This window comes from Amblyomma mixtum, chromosome 8 (assembly GCF_055824585.1).
Source record: "Amblyomma mixtum isolate Tamu chromosome 8, ASM5582458v1, whole genome shotgun sequence".
NCBI lineage: Eukaryota > Metazoa > Arthropoda > Arachnida > Ixodida > Ixodidae > Amblyomma > Amblyomma mixtum.
In genome coordinates, this window is record NC_143019.1 from 121,886,530 (window position 1) to 121,908,692 (window position 22,163).

The 22,163-nt window shown below is 50.3% G+C and overlaps 1 protein-coding gene, 1 long non-coding RNA gene and 1 pseudogene across 4 annotated transcripts; 2 read left to right on the plus strand and 1 right to left on the minus strand.

Annotated features, from left to right (window-relative positions):
* The first annotated feature begins 1,108 nt into the window (after nt 1-1,108).
* On the plus strand, nt 1,109-9,534 carry LOC149334170 (uncharacterized). The gene is made up of 3 exons (XM_089557878.1): nt 1,109-5,211; nt 6,760-6,928; nt 9,144-9,534. Exons 1-3 carry the CDS (start codon nt 1,109-1,111, stop codon nt 9,444-9,446), a joined length of 4,575 nt encoding a protein of 1,524 aa, XP_089414004.1. The 3' UTR covers nt 9,447-9,534.
* A 1,412-nt stretch (nt 9,535-10,946) lies between these two features.
* Nucleotides 10,947-14,656, minus strand: LOC149334171 (uncharacterized). Of its 3 annotated transcripts, none has more exons than XR_016284724.1 (4): nt 13,228-14,656; nt 12,965-13,115; nt 12,690-12,855; nt 10,947-11,424 (listed from the first exon to the last, which is right to left on the minus strand). It is a non-coding gene; the product is annotated as an uncharacterized LOC149334171 (long non-coding RNA). The 3 variants fall into 3 exon arrangements; XR_016284723.1 differs by lacking the exon at nt 10,947-11,424 and adding an exon at nt 11,431-12,319; XR_016284725.1 differs by lacking the exon at nt 10,947-11,424 and adding an exon at nt 11,431-12,319 and having other exon boundaries at nt 12,965-13,139.
* A 1,968-nt stretch (nt 14,657-16,624) lies between these two features.
* LOC149334172 (uncharacterized) lies at nt 16,625-20,363 on the plus strand (annotated as a pseudogene).
* The last annotated feature ends 1,800 nt before the right edge of the window (nt 20,364-22,163 follow it).

Consider the following 22,163-nt stretch of genomic DNA (forward strand, 5'->3'; position numbering starts at 1 on the left):
AAAAGAGGTTAAAAACTCAGAAGAGCAGTATTCGGTACTTCTAGAAGAGCAATCTGAGAGAATCGTAAGGCGTCCAATGTCATTCTCTGCTCATAAGCACAAGTACCTGCAGCGGGCGGTCGATACCCATGGCACCGGACCTGCTCGGGGTAATTTTGCAAGTACTGCTATGCTGGACTCTAACATTAAGCTTATTCTGGGTCCCGAACAGCCACTGAGCCAGAACAGCGAGCTTCAACAACCTCCTACCAATGAGGACAACACCGCCGGCACACAGCGTGACGATATTAGTCGCACGTCGCCTCCTGCAAATGCCTACCTCTCGCAATCCGGGTCGAGGACGACGGCTTCCAGTGTGGCAATTCCTCCGACCACCAGCACTGAAAGTGATACAGGTATCATGTCGAACAAAACAGCCCTGCCACTATCGCAAGAGAAGCCAGAGGGTGCTGCCACGGAAGATACCACTACTCCGCACTCAGATGCTAACCAGTTTTATCAAGGGAAATCCGGTGATGCGAACGTTGATACTGTACGTCGATCATTGGACAGGTTAACACATGACAAGAAAGCAGAAAAAGCACCCACTTCCAGACTGTGTTTCGCAGTTAACTGTGCGGCTGCGGCGCCGTCCCCTGCGGCGCCATCACCTGTCGCGAGCATACCACCATTCGTTGGAGAAAAAGTATGTCCGCCGGAAGACAGACCCTTCAAGACTGCTGCCAAGGAAGGAGATGCGACGAGCGGAGCACCCGGAGAGCAGTACAAGTACTCACCAGGCACAGCAGCTCCAAGCCAATTGAAAGGCGAGCGAGATGAATGCCAGAGTTCCAATTCACCTGCGAAGGCTTGCCATTCCCCGCTGGAAAGATCAACGCCTGAGATTCGCAGTGAGGGTGCTACACGAACCAAGACTAGTGCTGAAGTAAAAACAATGACTGGCGAGAGTGCACATGAAACGCGGCTTTTTAGCGCATTGTTCCCCAAGCCTAAAGGCGGAACCGGCAAAGGTTCTCTGTCTCCATCGCTGCTTGGTCCAACCACTGCGCAAACCTCGCCGTCTGGAATTAAATCACCCGATGAAACTTCTTCGAAGAAGACACGCGAAATGCGGCCCCAAGTTGCCTCGTTCAAACGCAGCGTCGGGTCAGCGTCGCAGTCTTCCACTCCGTCGCCTGAGCTCGATGTTTCACCGGCGGGCGTCCTTTCGCCAGCGACGCCGAACTCTCCTGGTAACAACGAACACAATCCACCCGCACAGCGAGCCCTCATTGTGTCTGTTGGAAAAGGCTCGGACACCAGCCTGAAAATATCACCCACGTCGCCACTCCAGTCTGACTTTGCTTCGGAGAAGTCACCTGATTCGGTCGCTTCGCTGCCAGCTGCTGTTATTGGACAAGCATTACTCCAGTTTGACAAGCCTTCGCCAAAGAGCCCTTCCATGAAAGCGATAAGTGGTAACAACGTTAGAGTGCCCATTTACAGGTCGCTTGCGGCTTCTGTGGGAAAGCCTTATCCCAACACCACGGCATCTGCCTCGCCTACTCCTTCAAATCAAGCCAAAGGATCGTCGGCAGAGCCTGTTCAATGCCCTACGTCAGAATTGCTGAAGAAAGCTGCGAACGAATCTCCTGGCAAGTCTGATGCCGTCGAACAGCCGCTCAAGAATGATACGAAACCTGCAAGTGACGCTCTAAAACTTTCCGAAAAGCCACCAGACGGCGTACTCAGCTGTGATAAAAAGGCAGGCGAGGCCATTGGTCATGCAGAGAGTGCGCACCAAAAGCCGAACAGCACTCTACCGCCTGTCTCAAATACTCCCTCAAAAGAAGACAAGGCTACTCCCCCGAAGAAGTCTTCTCAGAGCCCGCCTTCGGCATCACAAGCGAACCGTAACCCTCAGCGATCAAGTTTAGTCGCGGAGCTACCCAAGAATGGCACAAAACCTGCAGACGACTCTCAAAAACCCGACAGGCCACCACAAGACGGACTTAGCAGCTCCAAACGCGTAGGCAAGGTCAAAGATACAAAGCTCCCTGAGCATCACAACACAAGACAAGAAGAACCGACCAGGAAGGGACTTTCGCAAAACTCTGCACAGAATGGAAATTCAGGTGGACAGAACGACGCTGCAAAGGTTACCTTGTACGGACACCCTTCCGGAAACCTTCAGGCGACTCACGCTAACGTGCGTTTAACTAGTAATAGCAACGCAGTGAAAAATGTATTACCCAATAAAGACGAATCACAAAATCAAGTCGCTGGTGCTAGTGCAGATGAACAGAGCGCTGCAAAAACGACTGCGGATGATCACCCCTCCGTGGTTCCAAGGACGCCCCGCACTGACATCTTGCCTTTAACTCACGTGGACAACGTCGTTAAGAAGCCATTGCAGAAGAGCGATAAGAAAACACCTTTGGAAGGCGAAGCAAAACTTCCCAAAGTTTTTCACCCAACAAATAAAAGCAACACTCCGCAGTCTCCACCTCAGCCAGCTCCAGCATCTCGTGCTCGACGGTTCTCTGAGCGACAGTTATCTCGCCACGAGGATTTTGAAGAAGATTCCAAAGCTCCAGGAAAGTTTTTCACGCAGCATCCTGAGCATTGCAGCGAAGTCGAAGTGCCGCTAACAGCGCTAGCTTCCGCCAAATCCACTGGGAAAATCGCAGAACGGCAGAAAAGCGTATTTTTATACGTAGGGACTGAAGAAGAAGCCAAGCTTCCCAAGGTCTTTCCTGCAGTTCCCGCAGAGCATGGAAATCAAGCTCCCATCACGCCGCAGAGCCCGGCGACCCCACAAACAGCACCTGCTTCACCCGCTCCGAAGAGTGAGCTGCCATCACCTCTTGCGGAGCCGGCCAATCCTCTAGGCCTTGGAAAGGAGACGGCCACTTCAGTGCGGTCCTTCAATACGCCAAAGAGCCCGGCGACTGCACTACCCTTACAGAGTGCGCCCCGGCCACCTGCCGCGAAGAGTGGGCGGCCACCCCCGCCTGCGCAGTCAGTTACATCGGGGCCGCCAGCGACAAAAGTTCTGCCTGTAAAGAGCGCCGCAGGTAAACCATCAAAACAAGATGCCCATGCAGGAAACTTAGCCAAGCCCTCAGGGTCGTCTATGGTGAAGGTGTCAGAAGTAACAGAAAGCGATGTGGACATTGAATATCCCACATTCAGGCCTTACATCGCTATGTTCCGCCCCTCACATCCGAGCCCTATTTTGTCATCAGCTTTATCGCCAGAAAGCAAAAAGAAAACGAAAGAGCAGAAATCTAAGCAGGAAAGATACATTGCTCAAACCGCTCCGAAAGTCGCTGCCTCACCTCAGTACGTCGCACTCTGGCCGAAAACCACCGCAGAACAGAGTCCAGGGACACACCTGGGGTCGCCAAATGTTTTCACAGACGCGGCAGCAAAGGGCGTCAAGTCTGAGACCGGGACCGTTGCACCGCAACTTGAGGTTCAGATGGCGGCCCAGCCTGTCGCAATGCCAGCCGCCGATGGCGAAGAGGAAGTTACCTGGACACAATTTGGCTTTGTGATGGCGATCCTCCTGGCTTTCGCTCTTCTCATCGTGGGGCTCATTTACGTGGTCACCGCAACTTGGGACACCCCTGGTTTGCCGCCCACGGGAACTATACCCCCCGACGTCTCTTCACACGCCGACGTGTTGTACTGCGCGTCTGAGTTCTGCGATCGCGAAGCGGACTACATCAAATCTCTGCTGGGAGGCAGCACTGTAGGGCCATGCGAGAATTTTTACGAACACGTCTGCGGCTCTTGGGCCAAAGCACACCCTTTGGGCGGCAACAAGGGCACAGGTGCCACAGTCTCCACCGACACCATCATTCAAGACCACTTGGTTGAAAAACTACTACAACTGCTGGCGTCGAATGAGGAGCAGGATGTCGGCTTAGCGGTTTCTCTTTACAACGCGTGCGCTGATCCCAAGAAGTCCGCTGTGGCATCTACGACCATGAAGGAGCTTTTCAAGGCGTGGTCGATCAAGCAGTGGCCCAGAGAAGCCGTGGCCTCAAATCGGGAGTCGTGGACATTCGCTGGTGAAATTGTGAGAGACTTAGCCTTGCCCACCTTGCTCGACGTGGCCACGATAGAAAGTTTTCGGGAGACAGATGTTTCTGCTGTAGAGCTGCGCAAGCCTAAACACGTCTTCTCCACCAACGACGCTTCGAGACCTGTTGTGACAGCGCAGTTCCGCAACGCGCTCAGTGACGTCGCCTCGGCGTTCACTCAGACCCTGAGCGCAACTCTGATAGACGAAGTAATGACGGTCTTAATTCGTCTAGGCGCAACACCACCGGAGCCCACCATCGCTGAACTGGAAGAGCTCAAGTTGGGCGGTTATGCTTCCGTCAGGCTTTCTGATTTGGACGCGGCTGTCACCGATTTTTTGCGTGTTGCTTTTGACAACGCTGTAAACTTCAATGCGTCCACGACCGTAATCCTCAGATCATCGAGATATATCAGAAGCTACCTGCCTGCAGCGCTTCGCGAGCTGCCGGCAAGGGCAGTCATGAACTACGTCGGTTTTCTAGTCCTGATACGAATGGCCCCGTTCCTCCCAGAAAAGCACCAGGCGTTGAGGCAGCTATTCTGTAAGGACCTTCGGGGCAGGACGTTCACTAGCGTGACTGACTCGAAGGTCCTGTGCCTCATGGCAGTGGAGAGCGTCTTGCCTTCTTGCCTCGTCAAGCTCTCGACACAGGCTCTCGACTCGCACGAGCTCATCACCGACAAGCTGATGCAGCTGGAGAAGATCTTCAGTCGCCACATTCCCAACCTGGCCTGGATGAACGAATACGAGGCACTCGTCCACCGATACCAGCTCAAGCGGCGGCAAGCTGCGTCCTTCGGTCACGGGAACCACACGTGCTTTGCGAACGCTTCTGCGTCCGGCTACCCCAAAGACAACCCGGTCCTCCTCTACCGCACCGTTGCCCGCTCTCAGCAGCAGGCGAGGCTCCGGGGACGCAACGCCAGCAGCCTGGCGCCCACTTTGCTGTCGCCCCTGCGTACGCAGACCAGCTACGACGTTTCGAGACGGCACGTGCGCATCCCGACAGCGCTGTTCAACGCCTCGATGCCAGCCAACAGCAGCGCTTTCGTGCTGCACCTGTCACGCTATGCTGTGCGCTTCTACCGAGGCCTTGTGGAGAAGCTCTTTGACACCGCCTACGAAGCTGATTCGCTCAGGTAAGCCTATTCCTGGTCAAGCACGCCTAGTGCACCCGGGGGCACTCTAAATTTCACCCAGCTTGCCTTCAGCAGCACGATCTCAATTGTCTTTATTGCAAGGGAAGGATGACACTAGTCCTCTGTTTGAGAACTAGGAGGAGGGATGGGGTGTAGGCGCAGAGACTACTGCTAGTCGGTCGTCTTCATAGCCTTTAGAGCTGCATCCTAAGTCTGTGGGCCTCTTTATGCTATTCGAGCAGGCCGTTTTCATTGCCGTATGCCACGATGGCATGTGCTGCGTGACTCCATCGTATCTGGTCTTTTAGGATGACCATATGTCGTTATGTGGTATGTGCTGAATTTCTTGCCTCCCTCGCAAGAAAGATGGGCAAGTCCATATTATGTGTTGTAGACCTGCTCTAAGTGTTCTTGGCAGTCAGTGCATCTGTTGTGCATATTTGCTTCGTGTCTGGCAAGAGACCACTAGTGACTATGTACGGAGTGTACGCTGCGTTTGCGATAACTTCGTTTAAGATCTCTTGTGGCCAACTGAGCTGCCCCGTAGTGTAATTACCCGCGCTGATGTTCAATCCGGTAACCAATGCCTCCTATGTGCTTTCATTTTGGTGCGAACGTGGTACATAAGCGTTCTGCCGGGAGAGCATTCATTGAACACTTTTCGGTAGGGATTCTTACCTACCGGATTTGGCAGGAAGTTTGTGTGTGGGACGTTGTAGTATATCAGCAACTAATGAAACGCAAAGAAGAAAACTGAGGTGAGAACACAAAAACACCGCCATAGTAACTCCTGGAGAGGAAATACGAGCTAGGGTGATTAACACTTCTGAAAAAGTCTTCGCGGCTCCGAAGTTAAAATAACCTGAGTTAGCATTGAGCTTCTCTTGCCTAAGAGCGTCTTGTTTTGCTGTTCGTTGCTCAATTGTCTTGTTCACGTTTCATTTGTTGCTGATAGCACGTTTGATCAAGCCCACCCGCATGGGCGGCGGCGTTTCCCCGTCCATCCCAGTGTGACCCGGTGTCCATATAATTTCGATGTCTGTTTCGACGTCTAGATCGCATCCGTTTCAATCTCTTCCTGGTGTCGTTGTTCCCACCGTGCTCTGTGTTTGGTGCTGTCAGCTATGCTATCGCTGCGCATAAGTCAGTAGTAAGGATTCGATATAGTTTCTGAAAAAATATTACTGCCGATTTGCATAGTTAATTAAAGTGCGAAGTACGTGCGCTAGCGCTGCGTACCCTTGGTATACTTTTCTATACATTTTTACACTTTGTTATGCTTTGGTATTAAAGATTCTCATGCGCACGATGCGGCGAGCGGCGCGGAGCCGAGTTCTAGGAAGCACCGCGCATGCACGTCTGCTGTACGTGAAGGCTGAGGGGTGAATGACGCGAGGGGAGATGGGCCTAAGTTGAGGGCATTCGAGCGACAGTCCGGAGTAAGACGCGCTTGTACAAAACTCAGAACTTTAGCTCATTTCTAGCAGTCAGGCCTAGTTCAGTCTCTGTGCTGATGTAATGTATATTCGACCTTTGCGGTTTGCGTAGGTTTACGGACGACATCCAGAGGCTGGAGTTGCTGTTGAACTGCTTCGAGCGTGACCTCGGCCAGCTGCCCGGCAGCATCAAGGGCCAGGCGCCGCCGGACCCTGCGCTGTCCAGGGGCGCCGCACTGCAGCAGACGGTGGCGCTGCAGTTGGCCTACCGGGCTTTCCAGGTAGGCAGGGGGGCCCTTTTGTTGAGCCAGTTAATGACCGCACGTTCAAAATCCTCCATTAGATCACCTGGTCTCTATTGTAACATTTCCCTAGTGAGACGTCCCGTAGAGCGGCGCATGTGCCTGTGCGGTAATACGCAGACAGTATGACATGGAAAAAATGCGGAAATCCATAATCTTTACATGTAATTTCAGTGCGGGTTCAATGGGATATCCGTTTGATGTGTGTGACGTAACGCGGAGTCCGTATGCGTTCTTTTCCGTATGCGTTTTCGGTATATTCCGCAGGCGCTTCGTATGCTCATGTTCTCCATAGCGGGCGTATGGAACATTTTTCATTATGGAAATCGTTTTGCTGATGGCGTCCTTCTGTTATAGGTTGTCTGCGTATTTTATCAGTCGCCGTTTTTACGACGATAAAAAAAACATCTTAGGTTTGCTCAGTGGCTATAGAGAAAGTATGAATTTAGCAAAATAAGAATAACGCGTAGTTAACACCTAGAAAAAGTCCCTCCGGAAACGCTATGGGGCATCGGATCAGGATATTGAGGCTTGTTTGCTGGTTTCAGCATTCAGCCCTATCTTGCGTAGTTCTGAAGCTACTCTTGCTGTCTTGAGTTCGAGTCCCAATCCGCCCGTTTTGAAATAAGAGCGGCAGCTTACGCCAGCCAATCAAGGAATGAACTACGCCTCGCCCATAGGACAGGTTTTTGACTGTCTCGCTCTCGCGCGTGCGGAGGAATGAGTGATACAAAAACTAAAGGAGGACGTAGGGGAGGGCTCCGGATCAACTTTGTCACCTGGAGTTTCTTAACGTGGGCGTTTTTTGTGTTTGTTGTGCGACGTCAGTGCGCATTAAAGAACCCGAGTCACTGCACAGCTGAGACACCTATAGTAAGATACAACCTAAGAAAACAGCAGTTGGTAAAACTAGGCCACGGTTCGCGGCATCCTGTATTACTCCGCTGGCCAATAAAAACATTAAACGAAATCAACTTCTAGTGTATCACTATAGTAAACAAGCCAGGCATCAAAATTATAGATATTGCGACGAAGACGGCGAAGCTGGCAGTGGCGCGGGACGGAACGCTCGCGCTATGCCAGCGACCATTAGTCCTCTCTCGTTCATCGTGCCTCATTCTTCGGCTGGCCGCCACGCAACGTTTGCTGTGAGGTGGTGGTGAATTATCGGCATCCTGGTCCTAGAGCTTCGGCGTCCTGTGTCAGCCGTGGGCGTCGGCCGTGAGTCCTTGGCCTGCGTCTTCCGGCTTGCACCAGCCTCTCAGACCCGAACCGACCTCGCCGTTGCTCCCCCGCCCCGTCCTCCACCCTGACCTACCGACACGATGAACTGAAAGCGACGCCCTGACCAATCCGGCCTTCCGACCCCACCGACCCGAAACGCCGCTCACATCTACCGTCCCCCTGTCCGTGCCGTTCGGCGCGTCTAAGGGCCTAGGCAGTCGGCTTCTGGCGACCAGCGGTTCGGAAGCTACGTGGGCGAAGACTCATTTGCACATATTTCATCATGGTGGCCAGCACTACACCATCTTTCCATCTCTCTTGTACCGTCATCCCAGGCCCATCTCCGTTTCGCGCGTCTCTTCGTCAACGATCGGGACGACCTCTCGGTGGTGGTGGTGGAAAACGTTTATTTGCTCTGTTTTACAATATTTTTAAGCGGCTTCAGATGGAGTCTTCTATCTTCTCTTCAGGGTCGGTTCCCCTAGTCCAGGGCTCCGCTGAGGGTAGCTGCCCTGCGTGCTCGCCTTACTAGTCCTTGTTGTACTTTCAGGATGTCGCTGGATAGCATCCTCTCCCACTGTTCCGCACTCGGGTTTTGTACTATGGGTAGCTCGTCTGCCCCCGGGTAGTGTGACGAAGAAGACGAAGCTCGCAGTGGCGCAGGACCGAGCGCTTGCGCTAGGCCAGCGGTCATTAAATCATCTCTTGTCCATCTTTCATCACGCCTCATTCTTCGGCTAGCCACCACGTAACAATATTATCATTTTTGTTCTTGTAATTAGCTTCTTGTTTGCGTAACAAGTAAATATTTAACAGCTTTTTTGTTCTGGAGGAATTCTCTGCGGTGGTCCTGAATGTGGGCGGAGCTTTACTGCAGACTTGAGTTGTCTCCGACTATACTGCGCCATTCCTTTCCTCAGTCAAGTTTCATGCAGAAAATGTCTCGTTTTTGTTTTTGTTTCTTGCATAGGAACTGTCCCTCGAGCAGCACTTGCCCAGCGACTTCTTCCGCTTCGAGAAGTTGCCGGAGATGTCGGCCGACCAGCTGTTCTTCGTGTACTACGCCCTCGACAACTGCGAGTCCAGCGACGAGGTGCACCAGGACAACCAGGCGAGGCTGCCCGCTCCCTTCCGCGTCAACCTTCCCCTCAGGCACCTGGTGGAGTTCGCACCCGTCTTCGGCTGCCCGGACACCGGCATGGCTCACTTTCCCCAGGGAAGGCGGTCGTCCTGCGCCGTCGTCCTCCCGGACTCGTGGACCTTCAAGACGTGAAATGCAGCTGCCGACCGCCTGACTCTGCACAACAACTTCCTGTCTGCCAATTCCTTTATCGTGAAACAGCTCGCGTTACAACACACAGCATACGGTCATTTCTCACTCGGCGTTCCTGTGGGTGCCCGGACACAATATTCACAGATACCTCGGACAGCTTAGCCTCCAAAACATTCATCAAAGCAAGCTCCTTCATTTTTATTGTCAACAGCCAGCCAGGTTTCTGGTCGATTTGTTTGCTATCGATTACCATAGGAAAGCGTGCTTCTGGCAAACTGATTCACCCGCACAGTAGCCAGCCTGAGATGTATGATAGCCGTCATCGCAGCTGGCGATCCTCAAGATATTCCGATTTTGATTACAGCCCGCTTAACTGGTGCCTCTCGGGTACGGCTTCGACGTTGCGCTGAATTGATTTGTTTTCCCGCACAAGCCGGCATATTTTGTATTTAGTTAACTCACGTTTGTTGTTTTGCGCGCATATAAAGTACAGCATGGTACAGTTCGATTTCTTGCTCTTCGGACGGAATTTGGACAGTTCGAAGATGCAGACGCCACTACGCCGTGTGGTTTCCTTCATCTTTGTCTTCCGTCCCTTTCGCGCTGTTTTTTCCACCCAAAATGAACGTATGCCAACTCGCCCAACGTTCCATTCTACTACAGTGTAATAACGAAGAATGAATTAAAGCTAGTTATGTACACAAATAACCCAACAAACAACGCAGAATAAAATACTCATTAAATACACATAATACAACAAAAATACAAAATCTGTTAGTCCATGGTTTGCTTTAACGAATGCTGAAACGATTGTAAGTTATCCTCTGTACCTATGTGTGATGGCAGGTTATTCCAGTCTATTATGGTGCGAGGAATAAATGATTTCGCGTAAGGGTATGAAACGACATGTTATGCGTTTTATTTTGTTATCGTGGTCACTTCGAGGAAAGACTGCAGGGAGTGGCAAAAAGTCGTCGCCGAGGGTGGGATGGTGATAGTTTGTCAAGTAAGGCTAGGCGAGCGAAATGGCGTCGACATGATAGTGGTTCCAACTCGGCACATTGTTTTAATGCTGTGACACTAGTGAAGCGTGAATAATCTGAAAAGATGAAGCGAACAGCACGGTTTTGCAGGGATTCAATGTTGTTTATGATGTATGCTTGTTGAGGGTCCCATATGGCAGAAGCGTACTCAACTTTCGGGCGGATTAGCATGATGTAAGCAAGTTTTTTTAAGTGTGAAGGCGTGTGTTTGAGATTACGCCTGACGCATAAAAAGTTCTCTATGATGTGTGATAGCTACGCAGCTGCTTCGTACCAGTTTTGAATTTTGCTCTGACACGCGATATCCTTTTAATGCACCCTCGCATTTCAGAGCTCTGCATGATGGTGGTGGTGATCGACCTCACTGTAACGCCGTTCAACGTTCTACATATAAAAGGGCCAGTAAACTCCGCCAGTAAATTAGATCTATCTAATGAACCACAAGCCCCGCTAAAATTTCAAAGCTTTATTCAGTCTCTAGGCACGCAAAGAGGCAATAGATGTTCATGTAAAACATCATTTCATGCGCTAGCACTATCGATATTTCGCTAGTGGAAAAGCCGTCCTGTTTGCGGGTGAAGCCTCGGAGTAACACTGGTAAGCTCAGATAAAGTCGGAGGAACGTCGAGCCAGGTGCAGCCAATGGGAGGAGTGCGTAGCGCCAGATGCAGCTGAATAGAGGGCGTGAAAATGAAGAGCTCAAAACGCAATTGCGTGCACATGCGGATACCAGAAAGAAGAGGCGAAAGATGATGTCGCCGGAGAAACGATCGTGCCATGTTTATTGAGGAGGAGGAGGAGAGGCCCAGTCGCAGTCGTGGCCCACTGGTCTGAGCGCCAGTCTCGGCTGCGGGAGGTGGCTGGTTCGAAACCCACCGCCGGGCACCCACCGGTAAAAATGGGTACAAGCGTCCCTCGGCCTGGCGTTCGGCTTCCTTTAGGGGTGTACGTTTGGGAGAAGTAAAAAAAAAAGGGGCCACAAGTTGGGCTTCTACCGCACAAGGCGGATTTAAGGTTGCTTGTCGGTGGAACTTATCTCTGATCCGTCAGTGCAACCCACGAAACACAAAAAGCGCTAATAGACGTCTAAAAAAAGTCTCGAAAAAAAAAGCTTGACATCTAGAAGAAGTTTCATCTAAGCAGTGTTTTAGACTTAGACGTTTACTAGCCCTCTATTAGCTCTGCTAACGCTACGCTTGTATACGGCTAGAAAACTTCTGAGGTAGAACTTTTCTAGAATTTTTTTAGACGTTGCTTTTTTTTCCGAAATGGGCGCCTGTAATATCTTACGCATTTCAAGACTGATTTTTAGTGCTGCCTTTAAACCCTCTAAAGCTTTAAAAATGTTATAGTTCATTTTTCTGGTATACACTCAAAAATGAACTCAAAGCTGATCTGCAATGACCCGAACAATAAGCCCACATTACAAGGGATGTATGGCTGTAGTAATGAGCCACAAATGCATGTGCTAGCACACTTTTCAGTCACTGCGTTACTCTTTATAGAATCCAGTGCATACACCCACACACAAAAAAGAAAGGGACCAGGAAATTAATGTTAGAAGCCATGGAGGAGGTAGCTTCACTGGTTTGGCTGACGTTACAACGGTAAGCACTTGGATGGCGGGAAAGTGTCGAGCAGCAACCAACTGTTAAATCAAAACTTCATTCGGCCCCAGGCCTTGTTCACACGGATGCGTTGATGAGCAAGTTGCTGTGATGTGGATGGCAGTGAAGAGCTCGCTAGGTGTTCCAAACATCGCTTTTCTTGCAAGGAGGATGCCAACTAGACGGTAACAAGGGAAAGTCAAATCCAGCTCTGTTCAGCAGCCTGCAGAAGTGAAAAACATTAGAGTAACCAAAAGCACAGTCAGTCAGGTGCATGTAGAATGGCCAATGAGGAGTCGGAAGCAAATAAGACCAGGAAATGGCAAGGAGTGACGGCACAGGCAATAAAATAAGCTAACCAAAAACATATATGCATATGATGTCATTGCAAGCGGCATTTCAGCAGAGTGCTACGGCTCACCATAAACTCAAGAAGTCAATCACTGTGGAGGCCTTTAACAGAAGCAAAATTCAAACAGCGTGCATGGACACTGAAAGCCAAGCAGTCAATAGCAAGTGCACTGCCTTACTGTGATGCACACTGTACTCACAGAACCTCCTAAGCTGCATCTTGCAAACAGGCTTTTTCTTACCTGCAAGATGTGGCTGAATCAAAAGTGGTTGATGGTTGACATCTTGCACCGTCGCACGAAAACATAGCACAGATGCTGCTGTCCTGGTAATACCTGCATCACTTCAGTATACACCAGAGATGGGTTAAATCTTGGACCTCTCCTTGACAGCCACACAGGGGCACATCTGAAAGATAAGAAATAAAAGTGTGTATGTATAAGGTTCACTGCATTGCCAAACAAGCCCTTTCTAATCTGTACGATGAAGCTCAAACAGTGGGCAAGAGATTACTTACACCACTGCACAAGAAGCATTTGTCCAGATTCCCACCTCAGAACTGAAACAATCTCCAGGCCAAGTTTTCTGAACAACCACGTACAAGGTGCTGCGATTAATTTGCGTGAAACTAGACCAGGTCCTTGCTCCTCCGGCCAACAGTTGGGGTTCTAAAGGACAAACAAATAATGGGGCTTGTGGAATGAACATTAGCAAACAGCCTAGACCTATACAAGAAATCATGAAGTGAAAGAAAAGGTGTCAGCTGCAAAGCGTGCTCACCAAAACTTGAGAATTTGAGCAGGCAAGGAGGTCCTCTGAAAACCACTGTTGAACAGCCTGTACCCTAAACGAAATGCACACAGTGAAGCAGGGACAACGCCAGCTGTGCACGGCGCAATGATTTTCCAAAAAATAAAAGCTGCCATGCCTGCAAAGAGCCGTAGTACTTCACTGCACTGTCAAACAGCCTGCACACATACAGAGCAGCACCACTGAGTAAACTACCTTTGTGCCGGGGCTCTCAATCGTAATGAAAGAAAAGCTTGACGCAGTTAGGATAACCAAAAACTGAAGGCACAGCGCACGAAGGACAGGACAGGTCCTTCGTGCGCTGTGCCTTCAGTTTTAACAATGTACCGACTAGCCCAAACAAATACCTTAGTGAAGATAACCAAAGCCTTTTTAACGCGAGTTTCACTGACGGCAATCACAGCAAGAATTAGAGCACACAGGTGGCCAGATGAGAGTCCTTGGCAAGAATAAAACCCTGCCAGAATGCAATAGAGCACAGACTTTAATCAATGTCTAGGAAAAAATTCGCGCCTTATCAACGCACGCTTAAACAAAGCTGGTTGGTTTGAAGCTTTGTCACGTTCACCTTGTCACCGCCTTGGTAAAGAAAGCAACTCGCATGCGAGAGCAGCCTAGCTGTATCCACTTAACAAAAGCTCAAATAGCACTTTGGTATGTAAAGCACTGGCTGATACTGTTTTGTGATTTGTAAACCAAAGGAGTGACACACTAGCCGACCGTTCAATCAGGCGCGTTAGAGGCTTAGCGAAAGCAAGGCCGTCACTTTCACCACAGAAAAGAAATGGAAGGTTACTTACTTTTGCGGAAAACGAGGCTCACATCTCAGTGCAACACTGGTAGTAAACGATACCGCAGAAAAAGGGGAAACTGCGAACTGCAGCGGCGTGAAGTGCCAACCAGCGCGGGAAAAAGTGCGCAGCGAAACGTACAGTACAACTTCGCGCGCGTATCGCTAGCCTCTGCAACGCTAAATAGCGAAATGAAGTACTACTGCTTCAAACGGTTAAAACCACTTTGGCAAACTAGCCTGCATCGCCACCGTGCGAGCGACACCAAGCAGCAAGCTGCGGCGTGACTCAAGAAAGATTATTGCCTCCAAGATCTGCCAACACGATAGCGCGCGGGTGATAAGCGCGCGAGCGAGCTCGGCGAAGGCGGCGGCGAAGGCAGCGTACGCTGCGCCTGTCAATCCTCGTGCTGCCGCCAGCTAGCCGAGGCGTAACAGAGGCGTTCGCAACATGAAGCAAATTTTTTCGCTAGCGTAACTACTGTCGGCTTTCAGGGCCATTATATGTTACCTAAATCCAGCCTTACGAGTGGCGGGTTAGCTGCACTCGATGTGGAACGTGATTCGGGCTCCGTAGGAGAAAACGCGCTTTCAGTGTTCGAATACAAAGAGCGGTCTCTGCACCGGCGCGCCTGCTCTTCGAAACGTCAAGCAGGAGAGCCATCTTATGTGCCGTGATTTACAGCATGTTTAATCCACGGCGGCAATTCTCTGCTGATTGCTATAGGCGCGTCTCCTCGACGTGGTCTTAAGTTCCACGTGTTAGAAACAAGTCTAGAAAACATCTGACTGCAGATGTTTCACAGAAGTTTCACAGCAAACATCTGACTGCAGATGTTTAAGAGACGTCGCAGAGGAAACTTCTTCTTGTCGACATCTATGAGACGTTTGAACGCAGCGCAAGACGTTTGTAGACATTTGGAGCGGTTCCGAGACGTTTGTAAGACGTTCTGTGTTTCGTGGGAACTGTGGTCTAAGACCCTTTTCCCAAGCATTTCACCCTAGAAGAGCCGAGCACCAGGCCAGGGAAAATCTTGTACCCATTAAAGAAACCAGTGGGGACCCGGCGGCACTGGGGATCGAACCGAGCACCTCCCGAATGCGAGACGGATGCTCTACCACAAGGCCACCGCTTCTTTTTTTTTCTTTATTGCCTTCAAAGGCGTGGGAATACAGTGCATTACAACATATGTGACTATTTACATGGCTATTTACATGGCTACAGCACTCCTCGCTTCCAGCGACCATTCCAACTTCTTCAGTTGGGATAGATTCTGGAAAAGGGATACAATTTCTTCGTCAAAACCTCGGTCTTTTAACACATCGTAAATTTTCAGGACACTCTCAACAAAATATTGATACACAGATCTGGCTCCAGGATCGCAATGGCGATATGTCATGGCACTACGCCACACTGCATGCAAGCCAAGCAGAAAAATTGTGTCATATGGAGCTCCATCGTCTTCGACAGGCAGAGACCTAATGCCGTGCGGAGTGAGCGGCAAATCTTTCTTTATGGTTCGCTGCAACACGTCCCAAAAGAAGATTGCATTATTACAGTCGACAAAAACATGGTCAATTGTTTCCTGCTTCCTACACAGAAGGCAATGGGTGCCCCACGGGACGTATATGTCTCTTTCATGTAACCAGTTTTTAACAGGTAAGGTACCTGTGTGCAACTGAAAGAAGAAAGTTTTTGCTGAATGCGTTACCCACATTCTTCTTACCCTCTTTAACACATTTTGTCCCGGTGAGGCCCCACAGGCCGACCGATACAAGGGAGCGGGAAAAAGGACGTGTAATAAGTCTTTCTTAAGTTGCCTTTTCTTCACAGTTGCCAAATATTCTCTGGAAAAACGGGTGACATGGAATCGGTAAGATGCGACACCCTCACGGAGGTAACGGGACACACTGTAGCGACCACCTCCGGCAGAGGAGATTACAAAGTCTGGGAGTGCATTTGGCAACATAAACTGAACAAAACACTGGAGGAAAGGGTTTCTTCTTTCGCGGAGAAACATGAAGCGCATGACCACTTGGCTTAAAAACAAGTGAGAGAGGGACAGACCCCCCTCGGCGACTCGCCGAAAAAGATATTCGTTCGGGAGGTTCTCTCCCAACTGGACTGCCATATAAATGTCGCAAAGATGCGATGGAACTTCTGTATATTCACCCGTGTACAGTACAACACCTGCAAGATGTACATTATCTTCGCTTCTAGAAAAACATTGCCGTGGCACGCGCGAACACTGAAAGGTCGCGCCCACACCATTTAGATGTCATCTCCCTCATTTCACCGGCCTTCTTGCTCCAGACCGAATCGCTTTCACGATAGCAATCAAGAGGCACCCCAAGATATGTGCTGGGTGTAGTGGACCAGTGAACATTTTCAAATACATCTGGAGTCATGTCCCATATGCGCCATGCCACAAACCAATGCACTTATCTATGTTTAACATGCTCCCACTCTGGGCACAAAAATCCTGTGTTATTTTCAGTACAGCCGTAATGCTTTCCCTGTCCGATGCAAAAAGGCAACGTCATCCCCCTCCGGCTTTCGAGGGGAGCGGACGCGGCATGGCTCTCTCCGTGCGAGGTCCATTCACCGGCGATGGCCGGGGTGCGCGCGTTAATCACCGCCCCCCCGAGGGGTACAGGTTCGTGCTACCGTCGCTGCCGTCGCACGACGGCCTGAAGGATTGCGTGTTTCTACATTGCGACGTGGATGGGAGGCCTTACAAGATTGAGGATTTTCGAACGCCGCTCGAAGCAATTGGAGTTGTGAAGGCTGTGACAGGGATCGGCCCGTAACAGATGGGACACGTGTGGCTGCTCAAACTCCGCACTCAAGAGGACAAGGACGCGCTGGTGCAAGCCGGCGGATTGGAGGTGAAGGGGCGGTACTGTGCCGTCATCGATCCGGTGCGTAGAGAGATAACCGCGAAGATCCATTGGGTTCCTTTCTACGTGCCGGATGAGACCCTTCGAAAGGTCCTGAGTGAGTTTGGGGAGGTGATCGACATCCGCTTGGAAGAATGGCGTGCGAGTGGTTTCGAGCTTGCGGAATCGACGACCCGTGTTGCTCGCATTGTCCTCAAGGAAGGCGTCACCCCGGATTCCCTCCCGGACCTTTTCCAACTAGCCGACGGCCCCGCACTCGTCGTCGTGCCCGGGCGGGCGCCGACTTGTCTGCGGTGCAAACTCAAGGGCCACATTCGCCGGGAGTGCCAGACGCCAAGATGCAGCAAATGTCGCGCGTTTGGACATGAACGCATGGATTGCGTTCGTACGTACGCCGTCGTAGCCGGGGCAACCAGGGTGGCTGAGGAGACCAGCCACCTGATGGACGAAGAGGAGGCCGAGAAGGCAGCTTCCTCGGAAGACAGAGCAAAAGGCAGTACAGTGCAAACAGCGAGCGGCGAGGATAAAGCGCCAGCCGAAGTCTTGCCTAACGAGGAAGGGAAAATTCAGGCAAGCACGGCTGCGGTGAAAGAGCCAGCAGCGAGCCAAGGTCAACAGTCGGGGAGCGCCGCAGCTGCCCCACGAAACGAAGCTTCGAGCAGCGGAATTCAAGGAGCCGAAGCACAGGATTCCGGGAAAAACGACACCGACACCACAGATGCCATGGACGCCCAGCCAGCGTCGACAGAGGCGCCTGGAGAAGGCGGATGGTGCAGTGGGGGAGCAGCGGCTCAACCAGCTCGAGAAGGAATGGAAGGTTGCAAAAGGGAAGAAAGGGAAATATGTGCGCCCTTCCCGTGCGTCATCGCTGTCGCGCGTCGACGGCGACCCTATCCTGGAACCGAGCAGGAGTTGTGCAGGCGAGTAATCGCCTTGCTTTGGGTGAGCCCTCGCTTTCACAATGGCTCCTGTGCTCGCGCCTCTCCGGCTAGCCACACTGAACGTGCGCGGCCTCGGAAGTAAGAGGAAGCAGTACCAACTGAAAAGGCTATTGGTGGAAAGGGAGCTGGATGTAGTCGCGGTACAGGAGACAAAAGTGGAGAGCGAGGGCCGCACTGACTGCATGGTGAGCCCGTTCCGTGGACTTTATGATGTGTGTGTCAGCCACGCTGTTGGGACATCGGCCGGTTGCTGTTTGTTTTTGAGGAAATCGGCTGGGTTTGTGGTAGAAAGTGTCACTGTTGTTTGGAGGAACGTTATGTCATGTGTGACTTTAAACACGGAGATTTAGATGTTCGTGCTTTGTGCATCTATGCGCCGACAAAAGCTAAAGAGAGACTGGGTTTTTTTGAAAACGTTGCTGACTTGTTTAAATGCAGTAGGCATCTCCTTGTTATGGGCGACTTCAACTGTGTATGCGAAATGGAGGATAGAACGCCAGCCAACACCTGCAGAGATGCAAGTGCGGTATATCTGACAGACCTTATAAATGAGGTAGACTTGCTGGATGGGGCCTATTTGGCAAGAGGTGGCGTCAACATTTCACTCATTATCAAGGATCTAGCCATACTAGATTGGATCGTGTTTACATATCGTCACCACTTGCTCCTAACTGTGAGGACTATGTGGTGGAGCCAGTTTCCTTTAGTGACCACAGTTTGGTTATGGTATCACTAGGTAGAAAGAAAAGGAAGAAGGTTGAATGGGGCTTGTGGAAACTCAACGCGGATTTGTTGAATGATGTCGCGTTTGTTTTGGGAACGAAGGAAGAATTACACGCACTTTTAACATCAGACGGAAGGACCATAACTGAACGATGGGAAACCTTTAAACAAAAGGTTAAAATGAAAGCAATAGAAAGAGGGGGCGAGTTGAAGCGTAATGCGCAGAAGGAAGAGAAAAGCCTCAGACAGGAGCTAGAAGCGCTGCTTCAAATAGAAGCCCAACTCCCCGGTGGGTTCGGGCAGGAAATACTAGCAATAAAAAGAAAGCTTGAGAAACTAGACGAAAATAAGTATAGAGGAGCAATAATACGTGCACGGGGAGAAAAGCTACTGGCCGGTGAGGCTCCAACTAAGCGTGCCTTATCAGACGAAAAAGCTTACGCTAGAGCTAAAGAGATATTAGAGATAGATTACAAGGGGAAAACGACGCACGACCAAGCTGGTATTAAGAACGCCTTTGAGGATTACTACACGGAACTGTTCGGCCACAGATTCCCAGATAAACCGGGGATTGAAGAAGGTTTTTTCACAGTAATGCCTAGGCTGGACCTTGATACTACAACGGCACTTGAAAGAGATATCACCGTTGGTGAAGTCGAAAGAGCCATCGACGAACTAAACCTTGGAAAATCACCAGGTCCAGATGGACTGAGTGCCGTTTTTTACAAAGAGTTTAAACCTGGTGTCGCTGTGGCCTTGCATGGGGTATTCATGGAGTCATTCGAGTGCGGATTATTGCCGCCCTCTTTTACGCGCGCTCACACAGTTTTGATTCCGAAAAGCAAAGAGGAAGTCAAACTTCGCACGGTCACTGGATACAGACTAATCACACTAACAAACGTAGACTACAAGGTGCTGATGAAGGTGTTGGCGAGACGACTCCAGGCTGTAATCCAGGATTTAATCGGCCCCGATCAAACATTTGGTATTAAAAACAGGACGATACGCACGAACATCCATGTGGCCAGGAGTGTTTTAGAACTTTGTGATAGCGAATTCCTGCAGGTAGCCATGCTGCAGATCGATCTCGCTAAGGCATTTGACAGGGTGCCACATGACATCCTTTTTGATTTGTTGGACTATGTTGGTGTTGGTAAAGTTATACGCGATGGTGTAAAAATGGCGTACAGAAACTGCACCACAAATCTTGTCATAAATGGTGAACTGTCGCGCCGTATACGCTCATCTGTACGCCAAGGTTGTCCATTGTCGCCGCTGTTGTTCTCACTGTTCCTTGAACCACTCTGCCAGAAAATTTTGCAGAATGAAGAAATACGCGGTTTTGGCTTCCACACGTGTGAAGTTCGAGTGCTTGCTTACAAGGCCACCGCTTCGGTAGAGGAAGAATGTTCAGTGCAGCAAACTAAATTTCTGAAGCCGATCCTTCGACTGATTCCGAAACTACGTCCACGACGAGCTGAGCAGCAACGCAAAAAAAGTGCGCTCCAACGTGAGTCTAACCACACTGTGCAGAAATAGCGACAGCTTTTCACATGGTGTGGGCATGCCAATTCAATCCTGCTACAGACAGGCTTCCAAGTCCTAATTTGGAGCAGTGGCAGGCCATTCTGCAAAGCGGCGACACCCTACCAGCAACGAGGACTGGTTCGCAGGGCCCACGCTGCGGCGCAGGCCAGTGGGCGGCCGGAATAGGGGGACCACCCAAGGCTCCAGTAATTGCCATTGTTTGAAGTTTTCAATCAATCAGTCAATCAATGTGAGTCAACCGATTCATTTGCTATAGCCTGGCGGGAAGGCGAAGCAGAGTGGCGAAAACAGTGTAACCTTGCTAAACGAAAACAGGTGAAGAGTGAGAAAAGCGAAGAACGAGGAAGGAGAGACGAATGATCATGTGGCATGAGGAACGTGCAGTCTAGAGGCGGGTACTAGCGGCTTCAGAGACCGCCGAACAGACGCAACATCGACTCCAGTCGCAACGAGCAGCTCAGGTGGCTTATCGCAAGAGGAAAGCCGAGGAACGACTCCAAGAACATTTGGGTTTAACTCGAATTTTCAAGCTTCTAAAAAGGTTAACTATGATAAACAAAGCTAAACAAGGGCAAACGTGCTAGCGCATCTAAGTCTCATTTTGCTTATCCAGGTAAATCGGGGGCATTTCTTTTTGGGAGTGGGAGAGAGAGAAACTTTCATTGCATAAAAGGAGGTCGGAGCGGTTTGTGGGTGGGGTCCGCAGTACAGGACTTCAGTAGCTTCCACTGACACGTTGACTATGGCGACTCCCTTACAAAAATGGTCTATAGACAGTCTAAAGATTTCTTATAGACTCTGTTGCCTTCCTATAGATTTCTTTTTGTCTATTCATAGTCTATAGACTGTCTATACACAAAGGTCTACTAAAAGTGTATGGTCATATCTACAGACTGTATATATGTTTACAGGATTTGGATTGCCTACAGACTGTTCTCCAGGATTTGTCTGTATAGAGTCTATAGACTTTTCAGACAGAAGTCTATGAACAGCCAATAGACCGTCTAAAAAATTTTTGTAAGGGCTAGCGCCTCCTGGTCTCCCAGAGTGCCGCAAGCCAGTGTCACCTCCCACAGCTCCAGTGCCGCGTTGGGCGGCTTTAAGTGGTTGGTTGGGGAGGAGTAAAGCAATCACTCAAGAGTTTGTGATGCCTTTCATTTACTGTCGGAAAGTTCGCAGAAAAACATGCTAGTCACTGCCGCCCAAATGTCGCGCAAATGCGAAATTCCTAAGCCAATAAACAAGCAATGCGGCTGCGTCCTCTTTATTTGGTAACTTTAGCCCAGTTTCATTGAATAAAAAGATATCTGTTAACGGTCGGCCCTAGGATCACCGGACTAGCTGTTACAGCCGTTCAACATACCAACTTAGTTAACCGCTTAGAGAGAGAGAGAGAGAGAGAGAGAGAGAGAGATAAGTGTAATGATAGGAAGAGCAAAGAAGTTGGCCGGAAAAATGGATATCTGGTTTGCTACTCTGCACTGGGGAAGGGGAAGAGAAGAGGATAGTTATGGATGACGACGTGTCGAGAAGAGGGGAGAGAATATGTGCACGTATGTTTCATGGCATCGCAACCGCAAGTCGAGGCCCGAGTCGCTCAAAAAAGTGTGAAAACGCCCGCCTTGCCTAGCCTGCTTTTCAACCCTACGGCCAAGAGCCTAGCAGTAGTGTTCGGAAAGTGGCCTGCTATCCAAACGCTTCAAGGGAGCGGCCAACTTTAGCCTTTCGTGCGAGTCTTTAATCTCGGTTATGCCACAGGTGGAACCTTCCTGGGTGTCCACCAGTCCAATTAAATGTAAGTCATTTCGCGTGAAAGCGGCGTCTAAACGGAGTATGTGCATCAAGCATGCATGAGGCCATGGAATCCCATGCGAAACCAAAAATTTCACTGCCGCGTCGTCTTTTAAAAAAGGTGTGCCGAGCGTCTGGCTGGGCCCAATATCTTATAGTGTCACCTTTCATAAATTCCGAAAGAAAGGTTGTGTCCGGTCTTGAGAAAGGCA

Bases quoted from the DNA above. Each gene is read 5' to 3' on its own strand.
- LOC149334170 (XM_089557878.1), top strand. From the start codon at position 1,109: ATGCGGCCCCAAGTTGCCTCGTTCAAACGCAGCGTCGGGTCAGCGTCG. The intron at 5,212-6,759 runs GTAAGCCTATTC...CGGTTTGCGTAG, and splicing joins TACGAAGCTGATTCGCTCAG to GTTTACGGACGACATCCAGA. The intron at 6,929-9,143 runs GTAGGCAGGGGG...TTTCTTGCATAG, and splicing joins TGGCCTACCGGGCTTTCCAG to GAACTGTCCCTCGAGCAGCA.